The 18,932-nt window shown below is 33.0% G+C and overlaps 1 protein-coding gene across 4 annotated transcripts in view; it reads left to right on the top strand.

Moving 5' to 3' along the window:
- LOC126814618 (hepatoma-derived growth factor-related protein 2) overlaps positions 1-18,331 on the top strand; it is a 29,146-nt gene extending 10,815 nt beyond the window's left edge. For all 4 annotated transcript variants that reach the window (XM_050539886.2, XM_050539887.2, XM_050539885.2 and 1 more), the window contains 14 exons: positions 802-1,015; positions 1,408-1,480; positions 1,907-1,996; positions 2,350-2,491; positions 6,206-6,613; positions 7,197-7,313; positions 7,849-7,934; positions 8,557-8,639; positions 8,854-8,924; positions 10,620-10,721; positions 11,244-11,345; positions 12,174-12,264; positions 12,840-13,708; positions 14,919-18,331. In XM_050539886.2, the coding sequence (XP_050395843.1) occupies positions 802-1,015; positions 1,408-1,480; positions 1,907-1,996; positions 2,350-2,491; positions 6,206-6,613; positions 7,197-7,313; positions 7,849-7,934; positions 8,557-8,639; positions 8,854-8,924; positions 10,620-10,721; positions 11,244-11,345; positions 12,174-12,264; positions 12,840-13,708; positions 14,919-15,107 (2,637 nt within the window). In that variant the 3' untranslated portion in view covers positions 15,108-18,331. The remainder of the gene's footprint in view (positions 1-801; positions 1,016-1,407; positions 1,481-1,906; positions 1,997-2,349; positions 2,492-6,205; positions 6,614-7,196; positions 7,314-7,848; positions 7,935-8,556; positions 8,640-8,853; positions 8,925-10,619; positions 10,722-11,243; positions 11,346-12,173; positions 12,265-12,839; positions 13,709-14,918) is intronic.
- The last annotated feature ends 601 nt before the right edge of the window (positions 18,332-18,932 follow it).

Below are 18,932 nucleotides of genomic sequence, written 5' to 3'. Positions count from 1 at the left end.
CAGTATTTGTTACTCTATTGATTGTTCAGAATTGTTACTTTATTCAAAATTTGTTTTGTTGCTCTGTTGAACATTCAACCTAGTAAAATAGGAAATTAATGCAGTAAATGAGACAGGCACATGCATTTTAATACACATTTTGTTTCTCTAACATGAAATAAATTACAGGGTAGTTACCCTGTTAATCAAAAATACAATAACCAGCAGTTTTTAATAAGATGACTGACTAATCAAAATTAGTGAAAACATAACCATGATGATGTCTTTCTCGTTTAAAATTACAAAATTTACCTCTTGGACAGTAGATGAGCCCATTTTTCATTTCTTGCCTCACAGTAATTTTGATTTCCTTCATAGAATAGGTAATCTTCACTGAATGTAATAGAACACAGTTGGATGCGTATAGTGTTTGTATGTGCTAAAAAACACAAAATTGATTGGTCTTTCATGTTGGTAATTTAAACGACAGTATGAATTATGATGAATCATGTTTGAAAATATCTGTAGGTTCAGTTAAGAATGATACACCACTAACTCACTGGCTGAATTACAAAAAAAATTATGATTGAAAGACTAGAATGTCAAAAATCATGAGAGAGAGAAAAAGTCTTAAGAGTATTTTTGGAGAAGAATTTTATTTTTTATTGTTTGACTTTGTTCAGTTGAAATAAATAATATCAACAAATATTCTAGTCTTGTTTTGATTTTTTGTAAGGTGGGAAAGGGTGTGACAATCCTGAAAATTGTTGATGCACATATGTACACTTACTTTAAATTGTCAACAATTTATTATGACTTTAGGATTTTCATATGGAGGATGATAAAAAGATAAAGGGTAAAAAAGGAAAAAAGAGAGTAAAAGAAGCTAAGCATGTAAGGAAGAAGTCTGCTAAATCAGAGGAATCATCAGAATGTGATGTTAGTACAGATGAAGAAGCAGAAATAGTGAAAAAGCCCAAGAAAGAAACCAAGCCAAGAAAACCCAAAACACCCGTCAATAGAGCTCCAAAAAAAGGTAACTACTATATATTTGAATATTGTATTCAAAATGCAAGTTTGAGTATTTCAATAATATTTGTTTAGACTCGCCCTATTATCAATTGGCTATCACTACACAGAGTAGTATATACTGTGTCTTATATATCACAGTTCGCTATACAGAATTACCGGAATTACCCCCACTCCTGATGGAAATTTGGGTGAACTTTTAAGGAATGGACCTTATATATTATAAAGAAACCAACCTCTTTTGTTTGACCTCATTCCTGCCAGATTTAAAAAAATTGTCTAATATAAATCTTTTTACGAGCAGACACATGCACTTTTTTACCAAAAGACCAGTTTAATGAGAGTCTGTGTGAAATGTTAATGTTATTGTGTATGATAATAGAAGATTATATTTATTAGGTCGATCATCAACTGGTGGTAATAAAAAGAAAGTAGAGACTGTTAGTGATAGTATTAGTTCTGATAGTGATAGGTATGTATTACATTATTAGGCCAGATAATTATTGACAATAAACACATCTAATGTATATTCTGGTTGGAACTTGGTCTTCTAATCTATATGAAATAAATGTCTTATTTTCTCCAAACAAAAATTAATTATTTAAATGTAGACACATGATAATTGAGCTGAAAAGAAATTTCCAACTGTAAGTTTGATAATCCGATTTGACTATCAAATTCAAATTCATCTTAATTATCTCATAGAGCTGTTTAGAGGAAAGGGAGTTGGTAATACCAATCAAGCATTTTAAACCCCCTACTACAGTACCTATGTTTCGAGGGGATACTTGATATTGTTTTAAAGACTATTATCTTATTTTACTGCACTTCCTGTCTTTGTCATCATAATGTGTAAGGTTTTCCCCTCACAATCACACTTCAAAATGATTTTATTCAGTGAAGAATCTGATGGTATTAGCAGTTGGAAGAAAAGAGATGAAGAAAAGAAAAAGGAAATTCAGAAAAAACTTAAAGAAGAAGCAGAAAGGTAATATTGGAATAGATTTTTCAAAAGATAAACTTAACGTTGCACAGTGGTTAAATTTACAATCTAAATCTGGTTGTAATTATTTCGTTGGTTGATTTTGTGTTAGCGGTAGACGGCCCTTTTCTGTTCATATTGCAAGCCACCATGTGTCAGACTCAGAGACTTGTTTTGAGATGTCAATCATTATAGAAATTTCTGCCAAATTATGAGTTCCCTGCTCATATTTAAGTCTGTTGTCCTGGTCTGTGTTAGGCAGATTCTTCCAAGGTATTTTCAGAATTTGCATTATAAACTGTTTGATTTATTAAAACTGATGATTAAGTAATAGTTAAATATGTAATCTTTAAATTCAGGCGAGAAAAAGAAGAGGAAGAAAGAATGAATGTAGCTAGAGAAGAGTTATTAAGAGAAAGAGAAAAAGAACAAAAAGATGAAGAAGAATCACATTCTGATAAAAAGAGAGAAAGAAAGAAAAAGAAATTTGAAGATTTTGTTGTAAGTTTATAAATTCAGCATTGTGGGTGCAGTAAAATAAATCTTTATGACCTAACAGGGGTAGAAACTAACCTGAAATGGTCACTAGCCATTTGAGCTAGTAGCTTTCAGATCTTACTAGCCCAGCCAACATTCTACTAGTCCAGTAAGAAACTGACACCAGATGTAAAAATTCATTCTGATTTAGACTGTTGTTTTGTTCATCATTAATCAATCAAAAACACCAAAATACATGCACTTAAATTTATTTTGGCACATTTAATAATACAACAAATAGACTTTGTTCATTGTTGCCTCTGTTTTTTCATCAAATAATGAATTCATTAATAAGTCATGAAGACATATATATTAAAATTCAATTTGGCACATTTCATTTCATATTTCATATTTGTCCTTTGGAAGTTTAATCTTCAATACAATAGATTTTTTCAGGGGCCTCATTTGTATTTATATTTCATTTATGTTTTATAAATTCAGATGTGATGTGCAAAATAATATAATGTAATGTCCTTAAAATTTAATATCATAAGTTGTCACGAGTGATGAAGTTATTTATGGCAGAGCACGTGTATTTACAAGCGTCTTCATTGCCGTAATATATCGCTGTTATAAAACCATTTAACATCCATGTTCTTCGCTAAATTGCTTCATGTATATATATCACCGATTATATTAGGCGATTTATGATCTGAAAAGTTATTCAATTATATCGACTTTCGCTTCATAATGCATTGAGGTGTAAACAGAGGCTGTTCCGTACCCTCCCTCGTTATCATACAATTTCAACCAATCAGCAAGCTCGCTTGCTCAGATTTCATACCGGTATGGCGAAATGGAACAGCCAAAGATTAAAAACACGTAAATAGTGATGGCGATGATTTTCGGAAGTTAGTTTCATGACAGTGTTCATTAAGTACAAATTATCAATTATTACAACTACCAAAATATCAGGTCGCTACACAGGCTAATTGATTTTGATTTACATTGCCCGTACTGACTTTTACTCGCCATGGGCGAGTGGGCTAGCGTTAGTTTCTATCCCTGCCTAACAAGAATTATTAATTGGGGAAACAGCTGTTGTGGTGCAATACTATTAGAATTAAATGTTTTCGGTGCCATTAGAACAAACATGCTATATTCTGTTGACTAGTGTTATGAGAGCTGTGCAGTTATATTGATGTCATTTTTCAATAACAGTGTATTATTGTTATGAGAGCTGTGCAGTTATATTTATAATATCATTTTTCATTAACAATGTATTATTGTTTAAGGATGCTTAAGTCATTTATTCATTGATGTAGAACTACTTGTACTAATCAAAATGCATCTATCTCATGTAATTACTACATATCTGTTGGCAACTTTATTTATATATGTAGCATTACCACATTCGTCCTCAGCGCTGTGTGACACTCAGTCAGCGTATTGACCGTGTCCTACACTCCTCGCGCACAGAGTGCCAAGAAAAAATATCCGATAAAAAACTCACAATTTGTGTCAACATATTTTAACCTATATGAATAAAAAGCCAATTAAATTACCTTTCTAGTGATACAAGTTTCATTTTTGTTCTTTATTGATAATGCACTCAAAAAACAAGTTATAAAATACCCACGCTAATATTACGTCACTGGCAGTTAGCCATTGTTTTTCCATTAGCAAATTAATTAGTGTTCACGGCACGCCCGGGTTTTTGAGCGGTACCTCGCTGGGGATTCTCATAGCTCGGAAAGTTCTTCACGTACGTCATTGAAACTTTCAACGAATCATCAGGAAGAACCCCGCAAGGTTCCGCGGCATTCCCGATCAAAATGGCGGGTATAGTTTTTGAGATACAAATGTTTTAAAAGATTGAAGTCAAATTTTTCTAAAACTCAATGTTGCGGCTGGAATTTTTAAAACGGTGAGAACCTTTATGAAATATCGTAGATTATAATGATATATGTGTCGTCGGTAATAAAAACTGTTTTCATTGAGGAATAAGCCGCAGAAGTTTGGTTGCCAAGCCGAGTTCTTACGGCGAAAACTTCACGGGCGATTCCATTCATAGCAAAATGGTATTCCCCTATGACGAACATTGTTGACATCACGTGATTGTCTTTGTTGAGTCTGATTGGACAAACTCGCATGTCATTTCAGCTGTAGGGGGTGGAAGGCGGGTAATCCTTCCATGGATGCTATCACGCACGATATAAACAAAGCACTTGTTATTTTGACATTTATGTATGGATATGACTTGACAGTTGTCTTGGAACCGAATGACAAACATGTATGTCCCATAAATTAGTTAATTTTAGATATTAATTGAATTACTAAAACTATAATAGTATAATTATTTACCAAACATTTCATCAATAATCAAGTAGTCTAGAGATATAGGCCTATCAAATAATATTATCATTTTGATTATGAAACTCAATAAAATGGATCAATTTTAGATATTAATATAATTAGTAAATTATGTAAAACTACAATTATTTACCAATCATTTTATCAGTAATCATGTAGGCTAATTAATATTATCATTTTGATTAAAATGTAACGCAATAAAAATGGTTTAATTTTAGATATTAATATAATTAGTAAAATTATGGAAAACTATAATTATTTACCAAAATTTTTTCAATAATCTAGTAGGCCTATTAAAATTATTATTTTATTAAAATGTAACTCAATTAAAATTAGTTAATTTTACATGTTAGATTGTCAGTAAAGGTTACTGGGCCTTTATAAGCTAGACTACTTGATTATTGATGAAATGTTTGGTAAATAATTATAGAATAATCTTTCATTTCATTTTCCAATTATAATATGTGAGGGAATTTAGCATTCCTATATCATATAAAACTTTTGAAACCTATTTTTCATGTATTTGTGAAAGATGCAAGCAGTTTCATGAAGGCGCATCAACTTTCGACATTCCACGTCTCATCTTTGAAATATTGAACAAAATAAACAATGTCTAAAAACAACTTCTTTATTTAATATGTTCTCTGGTGGGTATTTGACATTTGGAAACTGTAATCCCCTCTTCAATACCTTTCCAATGATATATTACAACCCATACTTTGAGCACCGAATAAATGACACCCGATTGTGACGGAATCTGGCATGTCGGCCATCTTGGATTCCAAGATGGCCGCCATTTTTCTTTGAAGTCATAAAGTAGATCAAACTTACTTTATGGAGTGCAGAATGAAGCATTTTTAACAGCCGTGTAGTGTCATTTGATGCTGACCTCATAATTGCAGTACATTTTAATGGCAGTTTTAACCGCAATCCAAGATGGCCACCATCTCACGGAACGCGTATGTTGCAGAGGCATTTTGACGACAGAATTAAATTTGTCGTCCATTTTTCATCTGGGTGTCAAAATTTCAACTTATTGCTTTTGATATTACCAGAGTTATTGTAGGATCTTTAAAAGACTATTTTAGCCTCAAAAAGCCCTATTTCGAGGGCGTGTTTTGCCTATAGATAAGTCTATTACTTTTTGTCAGAAAAATGTTGCCATCTGCGATGAGAAAAATGTTCATAGAAAACTTATTTATTAACCGATTTTGAGAATTTAAAAAGTTTCTTCATGTTTGAAACAGGCTGCATGCATTAAAACAGAGAAAAACACATCATCTGTTATTTGAAATTTTGATGTGGTAATGCTAATATATGTTATATCCATTGATTATGGTATTTTTCAACAATTCTTTTTATTAGGATGATGAAGATGAGAAGGAAAGAAAGAAGAAGAAAAGAGAAAGTTTAGAAAAATTGAAGAATGCTAAATTAAAGGATGAAGATGATGAAGATAAACAAGATAAAAAGAAACGCAGATCTTCCGTTAAAGTGGAAAAGCAAAAAAATAAAAAAGAACATGATAAAACTAGTACTAAAGATAACAAGAGTAAAAGAACTAAAATAGTGAGTGAGAGTGAAAGTGAAGAAGAAAAAAGTCCAAAAAAATCAAAAGACAAATCTAAAAAACGTGATAGCAATGAATCGAACCAGTCATCTTCATCTGCTGCTAAAAAATCTAAAGTTATTGAAAGTGATGACGAGAGAGAAGAAAAGGCAGAAGAGAAGGAGAATTCAAGTAAAGAATCAAAGGAAATAGAAGAATCTGAGGTACCAATGTTAAAATATAAAAAAATGTTCTTTTTACTTGATAGACTTTAATTCATATTCTAACACAATGGAGCTAAACCTCATTGATTTAGGTTAAAATAAAGTAATGAATTGGTTGAATCTAAAGCATTATTTGGTTTGGGAATGTACTGTAGCAACATAGGAAAACATACCTGGTGTGGATGTAAAATTTTATTATCATTCCGCAAATCATGAAATCCAGTAAAATAACAAGAATTATTTTTGGTCTCGGATCAAATAGGGGGTGGTGTACATGAGTCAATCACTGTTCTTTTAATCGACTGCTTTTTGTTGGATTTAGCCGATGTTTAATCTAGCTGATTGGTAAAACAATGAACCGGCCACTATGTATTCAGTAATTAAGCTAGAAATTCTATGAAATAGATAATATGAACCCCACGAAAAAAATATGAAACTAAAAAGATTTCCCAAATGACCCTATTTTGGGGAGCCAAGCAACCGTAAACACACAAACATTTTTTCTTGGCCTTAAAACAACTATCTGGTAGTAGAATACATTGATTGTAATATAGATAATGGTTTATGTTATTATATTTACTAGAGTAAAGATGTTCAAAATGAATCCGGCAATACTAGTATTACAGATAATAAAACAACACATAATAAAGATGATGTTGAAGAAAGTAAAGATGATAATCAGCATACGAAATCACCTCAGGTATATCTTCATCAAATTCATCAAGTTTCAGTCATGATGCATTTCCACTCTCTTACAAAAAAATAGTAATTAATTTTGAATAATATTATATTCCAAAAAAATCTCAGACTGTTCTAATTACCAAAAATACAAGCTTTGTTGTCTACTTAAAATGAGATATTTTACACTAAAAGATATGCTTATATCTGCAGATTTCTCTTATATATTTTTCTCAATACAATCTACTTATGACAGGTATAAATCGTCCAAGACAATCAACAGGCTAATGTTGCTTTAGGACCATGGGGGGTTGGATGGCTGAATGGTTAGCGTGCGCGCGCTGTATCATAAAGTCTGTCATTGAGTCAACTGGCTTGGTTTCGAATCCCCGGTTGTACGTGACAAGGAGTAGGGTCGCCTGTCCAACCTCGTGGGTTTTCTCCGGTTCCTCCGGTTTCCTCCCACTGGTTTACCAGATAAAATGTCTGATGTATAAAAAATTCATTGATTTATTTATCAGTTAAAAATTAACCTACAGTTTTTGTATGGATTTTAGATTGAGAAAGAAACAGAAAAGGTAGAAATAAGTGAAAAAGATAAAGAAGAAGAAGAAAGAAAGAGGAAAGACAAAGAGAGAAGATTGTAAGTCTTTGTTTCAAACTTTTTATATGGAAGATGACTTTTTATCTTTATATAAAATAAGTGGGGGTGACCAAACACACCACTAACAAGATTTTGTACACTAAAATGTCCAAATGTATAACAAACACTTTGAAAATCACGTTATTGCACACAGTACCTACAGCACTAATCATATTCCAAAGATGAGACCATTATCTCTCTTGGATTTTGAGAATTTGATTTTATAAGATCCGATATGGATGAAAACTATAGTACGGAAAAATGCAAATTTGATTTACCTTTATAAATGACTAAATTTTCAACACTATATAATATTAAGGCTGGACATGAATTGAAAAATCAGCAAAATTTGACTATATTGGGCAATTTTAGCTGATATCAAAATTTGACAGATCGATCTATACAGAGTGTTTTATAAGGTAGTGTCCGGCCTTAACTGATGGATAGACTTTGTTGTTGGTAGGTATCAATGGTGATAGTGATATGAAATTTAATTGAATATTGCTCAGATTGATTATTGTAAAATTGTACTTTATTTTGATAGTAAAAAATGTTTTACAGTTTAAAGGTTGATGATGTCAAACAATATCTATTAAACAATGTCATATATATTATTATTTAGACAAGAGAAAGAAGAGGAGAAAGAAAGGAAAAAGAAACTGAAATATGAACAGAAGAAAAAGGAAAAGAAAGAAAAAGTGCATTGTAAGAATAGATATGTTAAAAATACCTGCATATGCTATAGAAGTATGCTGTAGAACAAATCCATTGCCACTGAATCATTTATTAATTCATTGAAAAACTTTTTGTAAGCCTCCTGTAACCCCCCCCCCCCCCCCCCACCCCCATTATTTCTGAAAAGTTAAAATAAAAAAAATATATATATAAATGAGTTAATTATGGCCATATATATTTATAGTTGAACAAACCGAAACAACATTGATACAGATGGACCTTGAAATTAAGAAATCATTACAGATTGATAGAACGGTAAGTCATGAAACTTTGATTATAAACTATAAATTAACAAGGAAATATTTTCTGCTAGAAGAAAATATGTGCAGCAGTTAATCGGGAGCCACAGTGGCTCATTGAGTAAGATTTGGGCTCACTAACCTGAAGGTACCCATTTGATCCTGGTGTGGCATGGATGGAAAAATCCTTGGCAGTTGAAATTCAACAAAGAGTAGTTTAAAACACTGCTGTCTGTCTTTATTAGCCTGGTTGGTTCAGAAAATTTTTCATTTGGACGTATTATGCCATCACCCCTGTCCGTCCACAATTTGTTTCTGGACACTCTACAGGTCATAATTCTTATCTGAATTTGAGGAAACTTGAAATGTAAGTTTATCTTCAAAAGATCTAGGTTCCATTCGATGTTGGCATGTATCGGATCGAAACTTCATGGATTATGGCCCCTGATTATATGAAAAATCTTGTTTTTAGCTTGTGGACACTCTAGAGGTCACAATTTTTGGCAGATTGAGATGAAATTTGAATTGTATGTTCATAACCCAATGATCTCGATACCTTTCGATACTTCTGCATTACGGGCCACAACTTCCTGGATTATGGCCCCTCGTACGATAAATCTTGTTTTTAGCTTGTGGTCCCCCTAGAGGTCACAATTTTTATTTGATTTACAAAGCCGTGCAAATATGTCACTGTTACACCATAATGATGATTGATTCCGAATTTCTTGAAAATCTGACCAAAACTGCCCAACAAAATGGCCGCTCCTCATAGTGTAAAAGTATGGTATATCAATGTGGACCCTCTATAGGTCACAATGTTGTTCCGGCTTTGATAAAACTTAAAATGTTTGTTTATATCACAAAGATCTTGGTTCCTTTCGATATCAGACCGTAACTTCCTGGATTATGTCCCCAGATTGTATGAAAAATCATGTTTTAGCGTGTGGACCCTGTAGAGGTTACAATTTTTAGCCGATTTTAAAAAACGTTTAATATATGTCACCGTCACACCCTAAAGACAGTTGGGTTCGAATTTTGTGAAAATCGAACCAAAGCTGCCTGACAAAAGGAACTTTTGAAACGTGTGAAATAAACCCAGTGATTGTTTTATTAATAAATTTGTTTTTTAAATCTCCATTATGTGTAAGTAATCTTAATTAAATCGTATTTCATAATTAATGTATTGAAAAATTGCCCGTAATACTGAGTTGGTTGTTGAGCATATTTTCACTGTAGTGTAACGGTATGTAATACCAAGGTTGTTGACCCTCTAGAAGTCATAATGTTTACCAGATTTTGATGAAACTTGAAATGTATGTATATGTCCCAAAGATCTTGGTTCCTATTTGCGCATATCAGACTGTAATTTCCTGGATTAAGGCCCTTGATTGTACGAAAAATTGTTTTTTTGGCTTGTGGACCCTTTAGAGGTCACAATTATTATCCGATTTTAAAAAAACATTTAAATGTATCACTGTTACACCCTAATGCTGGTTGAGTTCAAACTTAAAATATGTTGATATCCCGAAGATCTTGATTCCTGTAGATATAATCATGCATATCAGACCCTCACTTCCTGGATTATGGCCCTTGATTGTACAAAAAATCACTTCTTTTTTTTTTTAGCTTGTTCTCTGTCCATCTCTTGCAAAATGTGGGCATATCTTGCATGGCAACCGCTTGTTTGATATGTATATGTATTTTATCACAGGATGTAGATAAATGTGTAGCTATCATGGAGGATTTAGAAACTTTACCAGTCAATCAAATAATGCTGAAGAAAAATCCTGACATTATGAATACTATGAAAAAGGTTAGTTCTGCACCCTTGATATGGATTGTAAAGAAATAAGAAGCCCCTTCATGGCTTAAATGCGTAATGCATGTTATAGTTATGGTAAAAAGATGGGGTTTAAAAACTGTAGTCATACTATGGAAGATGTCTAGGTATTTGCAATGCAAAGAATCATCATCTACCCCTCTTTGATGGTGAAATTCTGCTTTAAATATTTGTGCCAAGTATCTCAAAAAAAGCCCAAGGCCCCACCAATTCAAGTACTATTGACATGAAAGTTGGCATGCTTGTATCTTTGACAATTGCATATCTATTGATGGCCATCTTCATTAGTCGAGTCGTAGCAGAGCAGTGGTACGTTAAACTTCATTTCTAATTTCATCTCTTGATGGACTTGATCAGCTTTTTGATATGTCACAACTCCAGGATGGTGGTGGTGACGTCATGCATGGTTCTTGGTCAATATAGTAACAATCGTATTAGTTTCATTAAATAAAGAAGTATTGTATATATTGATTTATGTATTTATTATGCTTACAGTGTCGTAAATATAAAGGAAGTGATAGAATAAAAGATAAAGCTGAAGTTATTTATAATAAATTTAAAGCATTATTTTTAATGGGAGATGTAGAGATGCCACAGGTATTATACATTATATAATTTACAACTTACTTTATTATAAAAAATCTGAGAATAATTGTCTGTTGTCAGTGATTGTGATTAGTGTATATGCCACTGGATGAATTGTGAACACTGTTTGATACACTGTTGTCAGCATATGCTGTAATAAAATACTCGAAATAGAGACTTTGACCATTGGCAAACATGATAAAAAGTGAAACTTACAAGTTTTATTTTGCATTGCCAATAAAGAATCTGTATGCCATTTACATGTATGTTCGATCCCTGCATTGGCCGAGAAAGTTCATCCAGATTTTCCGGCGTGGTTCTCCCTTGTCAGTGATGCAGGACGGAGGGGCTGACAAGGAAAGGTGTCTAGTCGTTCGGATGGGACGAAAAACCGAGGTCCCGTGTACACATTGGCGTGCACGTAAAAGATCCCCTGGCAGTTGGAATTCGATATAAGAGTAGGCCGTAGTGCCGCTGTCCGGGCAAAATTTCCCTCATAGCACACTGTATGGCGTATGCCCGTCTTCATTAGCCCAGGTTAGGAGCAGAACAGTAGGACGTTAAACTCCATTTCATTTCATTTTCATTTACATGTAAAGTCCTGAGCATTGATAACCATTAACAGTTTATTGAATGTGAGTAATTGTCAAGTACAGACGGTATGGTTACTATTCTTACTGAACCATGTAGGTCAGTGGTTGAGTAGCAGACCTGAACAACTGGTTCATTTATAACTAGTAACACATATACCAATAATCAACCTTCGGCAAATCACAGGAATTTCCGTACCAGTTGCTAGAATGGGCTATATTGGAATATATTATTTATGTATATTACCAGGTTTCTGATTACAAGAAAAAAGAAAAGGGTGAGAAGGAAATGAAAGAGAGAGAAAATAAAGAAAATGAATTAATTAAAAATATTACAGAAGGTAACGTGCTGGTAATAATGTTCTAAAAATTCTGACTCATAGACATATCAGTTTGGGAAGGGGAAAATATCCACTCATTAAGATGCTTGTAAGAGCTACTTTTATAAATATCTGTTAATAAATGTGGGAGAACTGCACAACACATAAGAGGAAACACAGAAAAAAATGCTGCATACAACACACATCACACAAATAAGTGTCTGACATTGTAAGTACATGTAATAGTAAAAGTACTGGCAAATCAATTTAATAAACATGTTATTCTAGTGTAAACCATTATCAATGTGTATTTACAAGATATATCAATGTTAATATAATGATGAAAATAATATAGAAGTAAAACTCAAGCCCATTTATGCAATAGATAATGCTGTTTAATTACTGGAATTTAGTTTGCTGGTAATTTGCAAGCATTTTATAAAAGGCTATTTCCCACCCACACAGGTGACATTTCTCATGTAGAAAAGCATAAAAGTATTTATATAGTAAAATCTGTAAGTTGGCTTAATTAAATGAAGACAATAAAAATTACATTATTTAATAAAACCTTATATTTGTATGTTTGTTGTTTTCAGAAAGTCAGTCTCCTATAGAAAAGGATAATAGTGTTGTTGATACAACTATAACTAATGGTAGTGATATCAACCTAGATTCAACTAATACACCAAAACTTGTAGATACTGTGATAGGTGGTTCAGATATCACTAAAACTCCTAATGTGATTCCAGGTTTAGATATTATACAGCCTGATATAAATACAATAGAACAATCAGTGGACAAAACAATTACCGAAAATAAACAAAATACAGAATTATCCACAGAAAGTATGAGTGAACCTTCAGTAGATAAAAATGTGGAACAATCGGTTAAGGGTACAGTTGTTGACACAGGTAATGAAAGTGTTGAACAACAGTCTGTTGATAGTGTTGACGCTGCCATTGTGACTCCTGTAGAAAATAGTGTGGACTCGACTTTAATTGATGTTCAAAAGAATAATTTATCCGATATAGAAAAAGTTATTGCAAATCCTTCTCAAGAGTTACGTTCTGTTATTTCTGAGGAAGCGATCAGTGTATCGGAGACTAAGAAACAACCATTTACTTCAGATGTTGTGCCAAATGCTAGTCCAGTTGTTCCTAATCAGGATGCCTCTATGTCCGATACGACGATAGGTACAAACGATCAGGTAGAACCAATGGAGGAAGGGGAATACGGTTCACAATCAAATACTGTGTCATCTTCAGATGCCGTGCCAAGCATCGTACCAAAAACAACTGTTCCTCACATAATTCCATTTTTTGAACGTCAAACGGTAGCGTCTGATAATGATTCTAATCCCCAGCCATTTGTTTCTCCTGATAGTCGTTCACAGTTACCGCTTCCAGATGTATCAACTGAAGAAGAATCCAATATGGATGAAACAGATGATTATATTGAACCTAATGTAAGTTTTTATACATCCAAATTTTCATGTGGACATATATTGTCGTCGGCCCCGGATGTACATCCATTCCCAATTTTTATTTGTGTCCACTCTACAGGTCACAATTTTTATCAGTTTTTGACAAAACTTGAAATATAGGTTTATATCCCAAAAATCTGGTTTCCTTTCGATACTTGTGCAAACCAGAGTGTAACTTCTGGTTTATGGCCCCTGATTATATGAAGGTAGCAGGAAGGTAATATTATCAGTTGATTTTAAACTGAACCAATAAAATCAATAATGTGGTAGAATGTACAGTCTAATTTCCTGTAGTTTCTATACTAATATTTGTGACTGTCATTTGTCTGTTCAGGGCTGGCGGCTGCACTAGGGCTTTCCCGAGCAGAGATCGCAGTGCATCAATTTCAAGATGCGTAAAAATATGCGATTTTGCCCTCTACATCTGTGTGACCTAGAGCCTCTCAAAATACTCAATAAAAGCAAGTAAAATCGTTATGTGAACAACCCTATTTTAAGCGTCCTTATTTTATTGATACTGTATTTAGTCTAATGACGATTGGAGGTTGACAGCATATCTATGGTTGACGGCACAGTTATTTCAATGTTTCACTTCGACAGAAAGTAAAGAGCCAACTATTGCTATGAAAGCCAATATTTGATTGGCTGAATGTAAACACTTATAGTGTTCTAGCCAATCCAATGTTTTGTATGATAGGGGGTTTCTCAGAATAGCCCATGAACTTAAAGATTATGAATGAAATAAGAGGAAATATAAAAACCTACGGAGATTATGTACAGTAGCGGTGTGTAAATTTTGTGTGAAGCACATCAATATTGATAACGTAGTGTATAACCTGAGACATAGAGTAATCTAGTTATTCTCACGGCGGGCAAATTTTCTGTGTGTAAATTATGCAGCGTCCATCAATATTTGCATTTATTTTGAACAAAATATATGAAAAACGTGGATATTTGCGACTGCGACCTCTGGTCCTGAGGCTGAAATTTAGTGTATAGGGTTAGCTTGGACCAGGGAGAAACATAGGCTAAGTGGTGTTGGCCTACCGCTTCCGGAGTTACGGGCACAGCGTGACCTGCTAGTATCCTTATATTTATATCTACTGATCTTTGGGCGCCCTGATTCTTCTTGCCCTACATGCTTGAATTTGACATTTTTATGTAAAACTTTTACATCAATCATTACTTGCAGGAACGTCGAGATTTGAATGCAAGAATAGCTGAGATCATGCAAGGATCGACAAAATCTACAACAAAAGACAGTCCTTATTCCAAAGATATATCTCCTGTAAAAGGAGGAGGTGGTGTTGGTGGTGAAGGACCCAGTGATAGTGAGGAAGTTATGGATGATGATGAGTTACATAGTTTACTGGGTGTATAGATACATGTGTTATAAATGAGTGTATAATAGTAATCATAGTTATCATTTTACATAAGTTGATAAACTTAATATATATATATAACAGTGTGTAAGAAATGCGAAATTTTAAATTTCATAAAGATGAAGATTGATGGATGATTTATTGTTATAAAAATTACAGCATAAACTGGATGTATGTTAATAAATTGATCCGTACTTACTAACACTGATGTGATGAATATATTGTAAATTTGTTATAAAGTACATTTATGATACTAAGACTACTAAGAGTACACTATGTTCATTGATTGGAAACTACCAGGCACGATATTACTACGGTTTCTATCGTGCAGCCTGGTGGTACACCACTAAGGCGCCCAATAAAATAATAGTGTAAATTTCCACTGAGTTCAGTCAGTGATAATAAGTTAACATCAATGTCAACTGTAGGGGGAAGCCATTGTGGCTCAGTAAGAATTGCACTGGCTTACCTGCTAAGAGATCTTGGTAATGGCTGAGAGAGTTCCTCAGGATTTTTCAGCTTGGTAGAACGGAAAGCTTGTCAATGAATAGCGGCCTAGTCGTTTGGATGCGACAAAAAAACCCAAACAAACAAGGTCCCGTGTACATGTGGGCGTGCACGTAAAAGAACCTGGGTTAATGAAAAAATTAGTCAGATCGGGTCTAAGAATAATTTCTTCAGTAGTGTCATCGCCCCATTCACACAGCATTTGTAATTTTAAACATAGCGGTTATTTGTATGTCAGTCCAAAAAACTTAAAACAGCATGAGTGCTCTTTTTACAACAAAAATTACAGTATTATGAATCTAGCAAAAGTCAATTGATGCTTGAAAGAAAATAATTCAAAATTTCCATGGCCATCTTGAATTTTTTTGTACCTCAAAATTGGGACAAAAATTCGCAGAAACTATTCAGATAATTTTAATGAAATTTTGTATGGAAATAATTGTAATGTAATTGTGTTAAAAATAAATTTGGAAAAAATTACATAAAAATCGGAAACAAACTGTAGTTGATTGATTTTTTATACAGATGCAACAATATTTGAAGATATTTCTGTAATAAACCAACTCAGTGGTCTACAAAAGGCTAAGAGATTGGTCAAATACTTTCTAAAAAACCTTTGTTTGAGGTACATGTGTAAAAGAGTCACTCACTCATGTTCAAAACATCGGGGGGTTAAGAAATGATTATTGTTGCATACATGTAGATAGATAAAAATATATTTGAATTAATGTAAGCAAGATGATTAGATTTCAATATGATGTTTAATAATTTCTATGTATGCTATCTTTCAACAAAAATCCATGAATGAGTACATGTAATTACCTGAATAATCATTGATATATTCTAGTATTATCAACATTAACCTTTGTAGGAATGATAATGATACTAGTAGTTCCTGTCAGTTCTAAATTTACATAGATTTCAAGCTTTTATAAGCCTCAATGATCCAATGTTGCTACAACAAATCATGTAATTTCCATCTGAGTTTAGAATGGGTTGAATACATTTTGGATTTATAAGATGGTGATATGAATATGGATATTTGAACTTGATGTAAACTGCATTAAAACTAAAAACAAAGCAATTATCTGTATTGTCTCCAGGTAATTTTAAGGGATTGGCATAATAGGGGGTGGGGAGGAGGGTGTCAGTTAATTAGTTATTGGAAACAGAACAAACTAGTTCTACTTAGTATTGAATACTGGAGCTATCGTGGATTCAAGCTATAATAGCCTACTTTCAATTTACCAGAGTAAAAACAATTTCCAAAACAATACAATGATGAAAATTAATTGTAAGATAACTTCGAAAATCTTTTAAAGGTAGTTTACTTTATATGTGTATGCTTTGTCGTACACTATGTTATAAAGTTATTGCATTTGTCTTTAGTGTAGTAAAATGTATTGTGAAATAAATGACAGTCCCCAGAATGAAATTTTTCAAATTTTAACAGATCACCTCTCATTGTGTTGTAAATTTCATGTAGGCAAAAGTTTCATGTACATATATACACATTTTGAATTTTATATATTAACATGTACTGCTGAACAAACCTACAAAAGATTATGAAATAATATTTTTGATTGAAATATGTTAAGAACATGGAACCATTCATCATAACACTGTGTAAATTATTGCATGGGTCAACTAAAATCCTAATATAAAATTAAAACCCTGTTCTTTTATTATTAAACAAGTTACTTGTATAAATGTTTTCCAGGAGAATATTAGGCAAAAAAAAACACACCATGGGTTCCAGCTTGACCATATATGCCAGTCGTGACTGCTTGAGTTAAAGTGTGGGTTATCAAAAATGTCCCTCTTTCCAATATTTCAGCATATATTTGTCGTCCCATTTCCATAGAACTTTGGTATACGTCAAAAAGAGAACACCTACAAAGAAGGCAATTCAATTTGTGCTGCAAACAAATCATAAATCTTCTAAACTAAAATATCTCACATACTGGGTAACAATATTTATATGTCCATACATTACAGTCACCCCTGTTCACGGAGAAGCCTTTTGATTTCAAGACATCCTATAATTACTTTCAGGGTTATTGCCCTTGGTTACTGAACAATCTTCTGACTATTAAGTTACCATTTGATTGGCTTCATATTCAAATCCATAATTTATTTTTATGGTTAAAGTTATCAACCATTATGTTGAATTTATGTGTTGTGTACTTTGTTGGTGGTTACTTTTAGTAAGAATCATAATGCAGCTACATTTATGGTTTGGTGTACTTTTTGTTTCATGTTCAGACTAGTTCAGTGTCCATTTCACAAAGCATATGTAAGACATCTGTACACATCAAACATTTAACCATAGAACTATTGATTTCATTGTAAATAACTTGACAGATTCTTCCTGCAATAGACCCATGGTTAGCTTTAAGGATTGTCTCAATGATTCAAGTAAAATATATTTTATATTTCTGTGAAAATTTATGCACCAATAAAGGTCAATAGATTAAGGTCCCCTTTTGACTGAATTTCATGCTTTGCATCCATCCTTTGGCTTGCCTATAAATAATTAGTATCTAAAGATAAGAACGACCAGTGCTTTTGATCAAGTTATTTGTATTCTAAAGACTTGTGAATTGTTAATAATTTTTTAATCATGACATAAAATGGTTGTCTGTGTTTCAGCTTTGTGGAACATTGTATATTTCAAGCATCTAGATGAAATAAAATAAATTATAACAAAAATTTGAGGTGTTAAATTTATAGGAACGAGATGTTGGGTGCGTGGAGGTGTCATCTGAATCTAGATTTGGGAGCCATTTGGTTCCCTTAGACTTTCGTATTAGAATCCGGGCACACAAATATAAGGATCCACCAGGCGGTGTTAATCCTTCTCATTCAAATTGGCGATAAGTCATTGAACAACAGAGAAAAAGATGCATATAAATTTATGTATGAAGGTTCCCCATAATGATGTTGACTTTGCCAATAAAGCTGCTGAATTTTACCTTAATAACTAAACAAGTTTGTGAAGTTTTTTTATACGCCCACATTTTCATGTGGACGTATTATGCAGTTGCCCCTGTTTGTCCGTCCTTTCACAATTTGTTGGTGGACACTCTACAGGTCACAATTTTTATCCGATTTTGACGAAACTTGAAATATAGATCCCTCTCCAAAAGATCTCGGTTGCTTTAGATATTGGCATGTATAGGGCCACAACTTGGATTATGGCCCCTGATTGTACGAAAAATCACGTTTTTAGTCTGAACAGTCTCGAGGTCACAATTTTGATCCGATTTTGATGAAACTTAAAATGCACGGTTATAACCCAAATATCTTGTTTCCAT

Source organism: Patella vulgata, chromosome 3 (genome assembly GCF_932274485.2).
Source record: "Patella vulgata chromosome 3, xgPatVulg1.2, whole genome shotgun sequence".
In the NCBI taxonomy this organism is placed as follows: Eukaryota; Metazoa; Mollusca; class Gastropoda; family Patellidae; genus Patella; species Patella vulgata.
The sequence above is the reverse complement of the archived record's forward strand: the minus strand, read 5'-3'. Positions and strand labels throughout refer to the sequence as shown.